Source organism: Aethalodelphis obliquidens, unplaced genomic scaffold, assembly GCF_003676395.1.
Source record: "Aethalodelphis obliquidens isolate GAN/ISIS:26980383/991018 unplaced genomic scaffold, ASM367639v1 scaffold48, whole genome shotgun sequence".
Lineage (NCBI taxonomy): Eukaryota > Metazoa > Chordata > Mammalia > Artiodactyla > Delphinidae > Aethalodelphis > Aethalodelphis obliquidens.
This window is the reverse complement of record NW_020837992.1, coordinates 9460457-9470916: the sequence shown is the minus strand read 5'-3', so window position 1 is coordinate 9470916 and position 10460 is coordinate 9460457. Positions and strand designations below refer to the sequence as shown.

The following is a 10460-nucleotide window of genomic DNA, read 5'->3' as shown; positions in this document are numbered from 1 at the left end:
TGTTATACAGCAGAAACTAACACACCACTGTAAAGCAATTATACTCCAATAAAGATGATAAAATGAAATAAAATATATAACAACAAAAAAAGAGAAGGAAATAGTGTCATTTTTAAGGATAGCACATTACTATTGAGGCTGAGTCTAGGCACAGCAAGAACACAGAGACACGTGAAGCCAGTGGCAACACTGAAACCCCACCTACTGAAAACAAGAAATTACCTAAACATCTTGCAGATGCTCATGAGAGGTTAATATATATTTGGTCAAAACAGACTTTATTAATCATCTAATCTAATAAACTTGGTACCTTATAAACAAAAGAGCCTTAATTTAAAGTGAAAAATAGGAAAATAGTGGGTCACCCACATTCCCCTCACCACCCCGCCCCCTCACACACACACACAAAGCCTTCAGGGAAAATTTCATACATTTTACTTTACTCCTGTGAAGCTTGGTGCCCATTTTCAACAGGCAAAACCAAGTCTACCGAGAAAGCATCCCAAGCTAAGTCCCTCAGTTCTAAAGAGAACACTGAGCTGCTCTGCTACCCTTCAGAATGAGATGAGAACATGCTGGCATCTTTCTCAAACTTGGTTTAGATTCTTTACATTCAGATTTTGAACAACGCAGGGACTAAACACTAAATTTCCACTGTGGCTCTGCTTAAGAATGAGCAAACAACCCAGCAGTATACAACAAGTAACCAAAAGAATTATGATTATAATGCTTATCCTACTTCTAAATGGATGAGTCATTTGAATCTAGTAACTACGACGGAAGTGGCTGTGTCTCTTTGCGGGGACAGAATCACTCCCCACCATGTATGCCTCCTTTTGCCCCCTCCTCTGATGTTTCCTTTATCCAACTGGCTATTCCCCTTGCCTTTTCCCTTCCTCCTTATTGTCCTCATTATCTGTCTTCTCTGGTCATCTGTTCCCATTGAGGCAAAAACTGCTTGGGCCAGCCTTCTGGGAAATATGCTAAGTGTTGGGAAGTGTCTTCAAACTCAAAACACACACCACGGGGAAGGATGTTTATGTTCATACAAAGCAGAGGCAATAAACTGACGTTAAACTAAGGCAGTGGTTCTCAAACGTGATCATGCATCAGAATCAACTGGAAGGGCTTGCGAAATCAAACAGACTGCGTGCCAGCCCCCAGAATTCTGATTCAGTAGATTTGGAACAGAGTTCAAGAATATGCTTTTCTAACAAGTTCCCAGGTGATGCTAATGCTGATGGTTTGGGAACCCCTTTTTTTCATTTCCCTAAAACTTTTTTGGGGGGGGGAGTAATTTCAAACTTAAAGCCACAAGAAAAGTGAAAATCGCTGTATTTCCTTGACCCGGATGGGAATTGTTTTTTTTGAGGACCACTAAGCTAAGCTAAAGGTAGGTCAGAGCGGACAGCAATCACCTGACAGGACACCATCTAAGAGCAAGAGCAGAACACCATCCAAATAGAAAGCAAGACCAACTATTTAAAAGGTGGGAAGAAGTATCACAAAATGATGAAAGAAGGTGAGATGGGACCCAGGGGTTTTAAGCTCAGAATAGGAAACACCATTATCAACCAATGCGGGAGAAGTGTAGAAGCTCTCCTGGTTTGTCTCTCTGGTGATTCCTTGGGGGTGATTTTACAAACAACAAATCGGTATCTCCTAGTATAAACTGGCTTCATAAAAAAAGGAAAGCAATTATTTGATAGGGAAACTCTACACCTGAGAGACATGGATGAGAGGACAGTCATGTACCCCTCTTTTGTATTCTATCTCCTGAACTTAGGACTTTATCTCTTGCCTGAATTTCTGCAGTGACTCCTAACTGATCTCTCTGTCTCTTATCACCTTCTCTCCAATATTATTCTCCATTCTAACCCTAAAGTTACCTTTTTAACAGCAGCCTGCAATAATGTCATCTCTCTAAAGTCCCCTGCAACTTAGAGAACGAAGTCCAAATGTCCACGTGGCATTTAATCTGGCCCCAACCCACCCTTCAAATTCATATGCCTACACACCAGCCCAAACACAACACGCACAGCTTTACGTTTTTCCAGCTCCATGCCTTTGTATACAACTATTTTTTGTTCCACTGGAAACTTTCCTTCTTCCCAAACAAAATCTGGAAAAAAGAAAAGTCCTTATGTTTAAAAATACCATTCAAAGGTCAAAGTTTTGTTCCAATACAGGAAGCCTTCCTGCAGTTCCTCGGATCTCTCCTCTGTATGCTCACCATACTCTATTTGTACCCTGTAACACAACATTCTGCCCTACTTATTATTTATGCTTTATTTCCCCTGAGTTTTATAAGATCCTTGAAGACAGCACCATGTCTTTTGTTCAGTGACCAGAGAAACCCATAGGAGGCAGGGTGGGTAGATGAAGAGGCGATGAAGAGAGGAAGATGGAGAAGAATGAAAAAAGAGTAGGAGAGCATAGGGAGGGGACGTGTTCAGTTTTATAGTTTTCTTAGGCATTTAGAATGTTTTTCCTGGAGACAGATCCTTCAAATATCTAACACATTTTCTTTCCAGAACAACCCAGACTGAATAGTTGTATAGATTTTTTGTTTTGCCAACACTACACCTCCTTTTCTTCTTATTTTCTATCTATGTCACAACTGAGTCAATTTCATGTCTGTCTCCCATATGGTAAGGGCAACATCACACTGCAGTCATTATTTGGGCACTGAAACAGACTCAGATCTCTTTACATTTGTCAAATCCCCTTTGACGTTTGCCTCTTTGGGTGGGGTTGGTCAAACTCCTGCCTTGTGGATTAGCTTTAGGAGGAATTTGATCAACATTCCCAGAAGAGTCACCTTTTTGATATGAAAATTTTTTGAGACTTACAAAAGCAGGATGCCAACATCTGTAAGTGTGACTAAAAGCTGGTTCATTTGCCATTCTTCCTTACCCCATTCAATAAGAGGTTTTCCTGCCCAAAGAAATGAAAGCAGCTCTTCGTAGACACTCACCAGCTGTCTTCTGCAAGAAAGCAGAGTTAGAACCAACTCTGGATAAGCATGTCACTTAATCCTTTCCAAAAAGTTAGTTCAGCACCTTTTTTCCTGGGATAGGAGGAACAATTTCAGTTTCTGCCTAACTCTTGCTGGGGGAAGAACAAAGAGTAGCACTTTAAATCTAGCTCAAAAAAACATGCTCTCTATTGCTCCAGATACCTGGGCCAACATGCCTGACGAGTACCTTGCTTCACTTTCCTAGAGTAACACTCAAGTCACTTTCTCTCTTACACCTCCACACATTTTCTCTGCTGCTGTTTCTCCCTGAGATAGATCCCTGGATCAAGGGAAGAAGTCATGTGATAGGGACAAAAAATGCAACGCTATGCCATCTGACTACATATCACCACTATTGTAAATCTTCCTAAAAAAGGAAACTTGTTCTCCGGTTTCCTATTTACTGTCCTTGAGAGAATAAGTGATGCCAAGTCACAAAAACCTGTAGTACTTTGCTTCCCATTTCCCTACGGCTACTATGTTTACAACTTTACTTAGAAAGAGCTGAATTCACAGCTTTTGCCATTTAGTAACCCTTCAACATGAGGACTTAATATGAAATCCTTAAAATGAGCTGAGTAGACATCAAATACTCAAAAGTCCAAATTACCTAGACTGGTAGAGGTTAATGTTCTACATTAAATAGGAACAGAAAGTATCAATTTTGTACTCTGATTATGCCTGCCCAAGAACTGAGTCAAATAAACACATAAAATATGATAGATGAGGGCAATGGGGGTAGGAAAACCACCACGGTTGTTGAGAAAGGTCTAAGAAGTGAATAAATGTAGGTGTGTCCTACCCTCCTTTCACCTCTGTGTACTTCTATCTGGACTTTCAACTCTCCTTTTCCAGCGTAGAGCTGACTGAGAAATAGCCTTTTAATATTTCAATCTATTTTTAATTTTTATAGCCACATAACCACTAAGGGCTATGCTACTGAGTGGGTAAATGGCAGTAACCCAAGTATCTGGGATTACTAAAAAAAAATTATAAGAAAACAGTTAAGTATCAATTTAAGATTTTCATTAACCTTCTATTTTTACAATGTTGGTTTATCAAATTAGTTCACTCTGAAAAAGAGAAAGGCCGCCGTATACTTGGGAAGCTTAGAACTCAACTACCTTTTCATTCTATAGGTGAGGGAACAGGTCTAGAATATTGTTATTTGATTAAAGTTAAAAGAAAAGGCTAGTTAGTTACAGAGACAAGACCAGATACTACTCTAAGACTTTCTATTATATTCCACAATCCTCAAAGAAAGAACTTGAAATATGAGGCTTCATTCATTACCCAGAGCATTTAGAAATACCAAACGTTAAATCAACTACTCTAAGAAGAAAAATGATGCATCTTATGCCTTGGCCTTTGCTATAAAGTAATCCCTAAGTGAGTCCAATAAAGATGCTAGAAAGGGCCCCCTGAGAGGCAAAGAACCTTTCAGTGCTATAGTCAGATTTCTCTCTATCATAAATTATGAACAAGTGAATCCAACTAAGGCATACTATGTGTAGGGCCCTAACATAATGTTACTGGTCATAGCATGAATATTATTTATAGATTTTAAATTCTTCATTAAATGCACTATATAAAAGCCAAACTCAGTCTTGGTTCACAGTGACTCTGAAATAGGATAGCGTAGGAAAAGCCTGAGGGTCAAAACACAACAGGAAATACAGCTGTTTAAAAAGGTTTAAAAGGCAGGTTTAAATATGTTAACAAGAGGTCAGTTATCACAACAAGTAAGTTGAAAAGATATACGTTCCAAAAAAGTATTAACTCATATCATAGTTAAAACAAACTGCTAGAATCACGGCATTCTTTTTTACTCTTAGGAAGCTTATCTTACCCTTCTGTGAAACGGAAATGGTAGATTTTCATGCCTTGTCTGAAGATAGGTGGCATTACACCAAGTTATTGGCAACCCACTGGTAAAGCTCTCCTATAAAGAACATAGTAACATAACAGTCAAGGACACCAGTACTTTCATATAAAAGTATAAAATCAAAAGAGAGCAAGGACTCAAACAGATGTTTGAACATCAGCGTTCTTAAGGACACTGTTTATGACAGCCAAAAGGTAGAAATGCCCAAATGTCCATTGACAGATGAATGGCTAAACAAAATGTGATATACACATACAATGGAATATTATTCAGCCTTAAAAAGGAATGAAATTCTGATATAGGCTACAGTATGGATGAACCTTGAAAACCTTATACCAAGTAAAATAAGCCAGACATAAAAGAACAGATATTATATGATTCCACTTCTGTGAGAGACCAAGAAGAGTCAAATTCATACAGAAAGTAGAAGAGTGGTTACTAGGGGCTATGGGGAGGAAGAATGGGAAGTTATTGTTTAATGGGTAAAGAGTTTCAGTTTAGGATGATTAAAAAGTTCTGAAATGCATAGTGGTAATGGTTGGGAAAAAATGTGAATATACTTAATGCCACTGAATTGTATACTTAAAAGTGGTTAAAATGGTAAATTTTATGTTATGTAAAATTTACTACAATTAAAAAAAGTCAGATGAGAAAAAAATAAAAACAAGTGTAAAAAATCAAATGAGAAATACTAAGTGGTAAGTTCTTCTCTGATTTTGATATTTCTAATATACATCATCAAGTAAAAATAGACGAGGGGCTTCCCTGGTGGCGTAGTGGTTGAGAGTCCACCTGCCAATGCAGAAGACATGGGTTCGAGCCCTGGTCCAGGAAGATCCCACATGCCGTGGAGCAACTGGGCCCGTGCGCCACAACTACTGAGCCTGTGCTCTCAACTAGAGAAAGCCCACGTGCAGCAATGAAAACTGCCCAGTGCAGCCAAAAATTAATTAATTGTAAAAAAGGAAAAGCTTTTTTTTAAAAAAAAAAAAAAAGTAAAAACAGACTTGGGTCCATCACCCCAAAGCTATTTATCCTGTGTGTTTATTACTAATATAATTCATGTCTACCATGATTATGAATGATGTATTTACATTAAGCACAATTCCAAACACAGAGAGAGAGAGAGAGAGAGAGAGAGAGAGAGAGAGAGAAACTGAAGCAGTGGAATTCTGTCAACACACTAACACAGCAACCATCTGTTAACACTGTCCTTTGAATCCAAGGGACCCAAATCATGTGGTAGGGCTGGGAGCTTCACCTTAGCTGTGAAGTCCTACTTTCATGTCATAGGGCAGTTCTGGAAGGAAGCTCTGTAATGGCCAGTTCTAACTACTTACAGATTTCCTACTAGTCCTACACAGGAAGTCATTCTTGTGTCTCACCTGCATGAGTTCCTGTTATGAGGCCAGGGGGCTGGTGAGTTGAAATCCAGTTCCAGGGAGTGATGTCATCTTGACTGAGCTATGATCCTGCTGACCTGCTCCCCATCCCAGTGTTGTTGCAGCACTTCAGCTGGGTTTCAGGTTATAAGGGGACCAAAAAGGAAAATGGGGGAGTAGGATAATAGAAAAAGCAAAAATGCTTGCACATTTCCTTTGTGTCACTAAAGCATTTTCTGCTTCCATTTAATTTGATGGGCAGACCTGGCCAATGGCAGCTGGAAGCTGTACAGATGCTCTTGGAGTAGGGATAGGCTCTCACACAGATCTCAAAAATACAAAGAATTAAAACATACAGAAAACTTTCATTACGTTGTGGTTCCTAACTTGAAAATGGTGACTTATTCTTTCTTCTTTGGATAAAATTTAAAGAACAGACATTAACTTAAAATTCTGTAAATTGTTGTAAACAATGCATGACTACAGGAGCTATCTTAGCGACAGAAGGAAATCGAATACAAATGTTTGGAGATGTATAAATACTCATGTTCTTTCTACACAACGTCAAGTAGATTTGGAGGTCAAATCTGGAAATCCTGTCAATACGTTATAAAATAGGATTGCCATTCAATCCCATTTAGAGGAGATCCTTTGGTTCTTAGGATACTAAGGCATAAAACTAAAATGAAGTCAAGCATAATAAGAAGCAGAAATTGTTAACATTCCAAAATGAAAGGAAGAGAGGCCTTCGGAAAAAAAGAAAAAAAACTTAAACAATTAAATGAAAGAGAGATTTAAATTTTTACTACGTTTATTTCACATGATTCTTTAGTTCTTATTAAGTTGATACAATTTGAGGAAATAAATACTCCCTTCCCTTTTTTGTTGCATATGTATTAATAGGGGTAGGAAGAACAGAACATGAGAGAATAGACAAAGGGTGCAGAAAGTGAAAAAATAAAGATGAAGAGAGAGAGAGCGAAAGAGAGAGTGTTCATATGAACCCTTCTGTTAGCAGTATCAACCAACAAAGTACACAGCTGACAACATGAAGTGTTTTCTTCTCACGTGGACTTCAGAAAGAATGACTATGGGACCATATTTGACATACATTAATTATATAGCATTGTGGTTCAGTTTTCCTATCAGACATGACGTGTATTTTCTTTTTTTCTCACTTTTTAAGCTCCACAGATGACATTATTCATGAAGCACTTTTAGTATATTATTCAGCAAATATTAATTTGATCATATTAAACCAATCCTGGTTAGCAGAAAGCACTGTCAGCTGCCATGTAAAGGTCCTCCTTTCAAGTAACACTTCATTCTACACTTGGAGCTTCATATCAGAGGAAGGTCTTGAAGGGCATTCCTCTTTTAGTTGGGTTTACAACTCACCTGCAACACTAAGTGCAGATAAAATAAAGATCACACCTCAGTTAAAGGTTTGTACATAACAGCCCCTTGCAAATGTAGCCAATATCTTGTCCAGACAGTAACTGTAAAGGAATTGTTCTCTCTCAGGCTTTTTCTTTCTCCATTTCCTCTAAAGATCTTCATCCCAATGCTTGGTGCCCCATAACTGAGTGTAAGGCAGAGCTACCTCTGTGCTGGAGACGCTTGTCATAGAGAAGATCAGAACGTGTGCAGAGAACCCTGCATTATGTTCATCTCATTAGTTCTGCCCAATCCACAGGGGTAAAAAATGGATGAGATTTGATATCTTCAACACCAGCAACTCCAGCACCAAGACGCTCCACAGGGTTGAACTGTAAGAGCTAAAAAAGAAGGATTTAGTGAATAGTGGGAATCCAACTAAAGAATCAAAGGAAAAGAAAAATATATGAAAGGAAAGAACTTCTAAATTCAACCCCAGTAACAAATGGACTTGACTGACAGCCAACTGGCTATATTTCTTTGAAAGGGAATTATGTCTATGATACCACTCTAGCTGTGTGGTGGTGGGGACTTTTCAACTGATTTGAAATATGACCTTGAGTAACTCACTTTGTTTCTCATCCTCATATAGTACAATAGGATAGTTACACCTATCAATTTCCTACTCCAAAAGTACAATTATGACATTAATTAGATATTGCACCAAATTCTGAGAGATCCACTTACTCCTTTCATGATGAGAAAGTTTGGGAGGCGCAATAAGTCTTTCAACCCCTAGTGAATTATATATGCACCAGGTCTAAACTTTACCTAAGGTCTGAATAAGCCAATTCATATTCCAGAATTGCTTTCTTTGAAATAGCTGACTCACATGGGACAATGTGATACAATGAGTGAAATGTGTTTCTACTTCTTCACTAACAGGAATCAGGTATAAAATAAGTTAATAAATGTTACACACAATAGGATTGTTAAGTGTGGGAAAATAAAAGTAGTCATATACAATTATAGAGGACCCTGGGCATACTGAAAGAATGTGTTAAGACATTCATGTATCCCCAAATTTTTGTTTTAACAGCTTTACTGAAGGATAATTTATATAGCATAAAATTTATCTGCTGTAAGTATACAACTTAATGATTCTTAGTAAATTTAAAGAGTTGTGCAACTTTCACCACAATCCAGTTTTAGAACATTTTGATCATCCTAAAAAGTTTCCTCATCCTGTTTGCAGTTAATCCACATTTCCATCTCCAGCCCTAGGCAACCACTGATTTGTTTTCTATCTCTATAAACTTGCCCTTTCTGAATAAATGAAATCATAAAAATATGTTGTCTTTTGCAGCTGCCTTCTTTCACTTAGCATAATGTTTTTGAGATTCATCCGTGTTGTAGCACGTATCAACAGTCTGTTCCTTTTTACTTCTGAACAGCATTCCACTATTTGGATATAACACATCTTGTTAATATATTCACCAGTTAATGGACATATGGACTTTCCAGGTTGTGGCTATAATTAATAGTATATATGACTTCCTGCAGACACATATTTTCATTTCTCTTAAGGACATTCCTAGGAGTGGGACTGGTGGGTCTTGTGTTAAGTATTTCTCTTAAGGACATTCCTAGGAGTGGGACTGGTGGGTCTTGTGTTAAGTTTATGTTTAGCTTTTTAAGAAACTACCAAACTTTTCTAAAGTATCTGTACCATTTTACGTTCCTGCCAGCAACGTATGAGAATTCCAGTTTCTCTACACCCTCGTCGATAATTGATACTGTCTTTTTTATTACAGCCCTTCTAGTGGGTATTAGTGGTATCTTATTATGGTTTTAATTTATATTCCCTAATGACTAGTGATGGTGAGCATCTTTTCATGTACTTCTTAGCCATTTATAAAGCCTCCTTGGTGAACCTTTGCCCATTTTTATACTGAGCTGTTTGCTTACTGAGTTAAAAGGTTCTTTACACATTCTGAAAACAAATCTTTTATCAGTTGCATGATGTGCATATATTTTGTCCCAGTCTGTGGCTTGTCTTTTCATTCTTTTACTGGTATCTTTTGAAGTGCAAAAGTTTTTAATTTTAATGAAGTCCACTTTATCATTTTTTTTCTTTTATGGATCATGTTTTGGTGTCATACCTAATAATTCTTTTCCTAACCCAAGGTCATGAAGATTTTCTCCAATATTTTTCCTACGATTTTACAGTTTTAGCTCCCACATATAGGTTTATGAGCTATTTTGAGTTAATTTTTGCATATGATATGAATTAAGGGTCTTAGTTTATTTTGGTTTTAGCATGTGAATATTTGATTTTCCCAGCACCATTTTTTTTTTAACATCCTTATTGGAGTAAAATTGCTTTACAATGGTGTGCTAGTTTCTCTTTTATAACAAAGTGAATCAGCCATACATACACATATGCTCCCATATCTCCTCCCTCCCCAGCACCATTTGTTGAAAAGATTATTTTTTCATCATCGAATTATCTTGGCACCTTTATGGAAAATCCATTGACCATAAATGTAGGAGTTTATTTCTGAACTCTCAATTCCATTCCATTGATCTATATTGCTTATCTTTGCTCTAATACCACAGTAATTAAGTAGTTACTGTAGCTTTATACTGACTGGAAATTGGGAGTGTAAGTACTCCTTCTTTGTTCTCTTTCAAAATTGTTTTGGATACTCTAGGTCCCTTGCCTTTTCATATTCTTTTTTTTTTTTTTTTTGCGGTACACGAGCCTCACACTGTTGTGGCCTCTCCCATTGCAGAG

The 10460-nt window shown here is 37.6% G+C and overlaps 1 protein-coding gene across 8 annotated transcripts in view; it reads right to left on the bottom strand.

Annotated features, from left to right (window-relative positions):
- Positions 1–7079: 7079 nt before the first annotated feature.
- Positions 7080–10460, bottom strand: part of RPS6KC1 (ribosomal protein S6 kinase C1) — a 218314-nt gene continuing 214933 nt past the window's right edge. For all 8 annotated transcript variants that reach the window (XM_027082964.1, XM_027082965.1, XM_027082958.1 and 5 more), the window contains one exon: positions 7080–8064. In XM_027082964.1, coding sequence (XP_026938765.1) covers positions 7954–8064 — 111 coding nt within the window. In that variant the 3' untranslated portion in view covers positions 7080–7953. The remainder of the gene's footprint in view (positions 8065–10460) is intronic.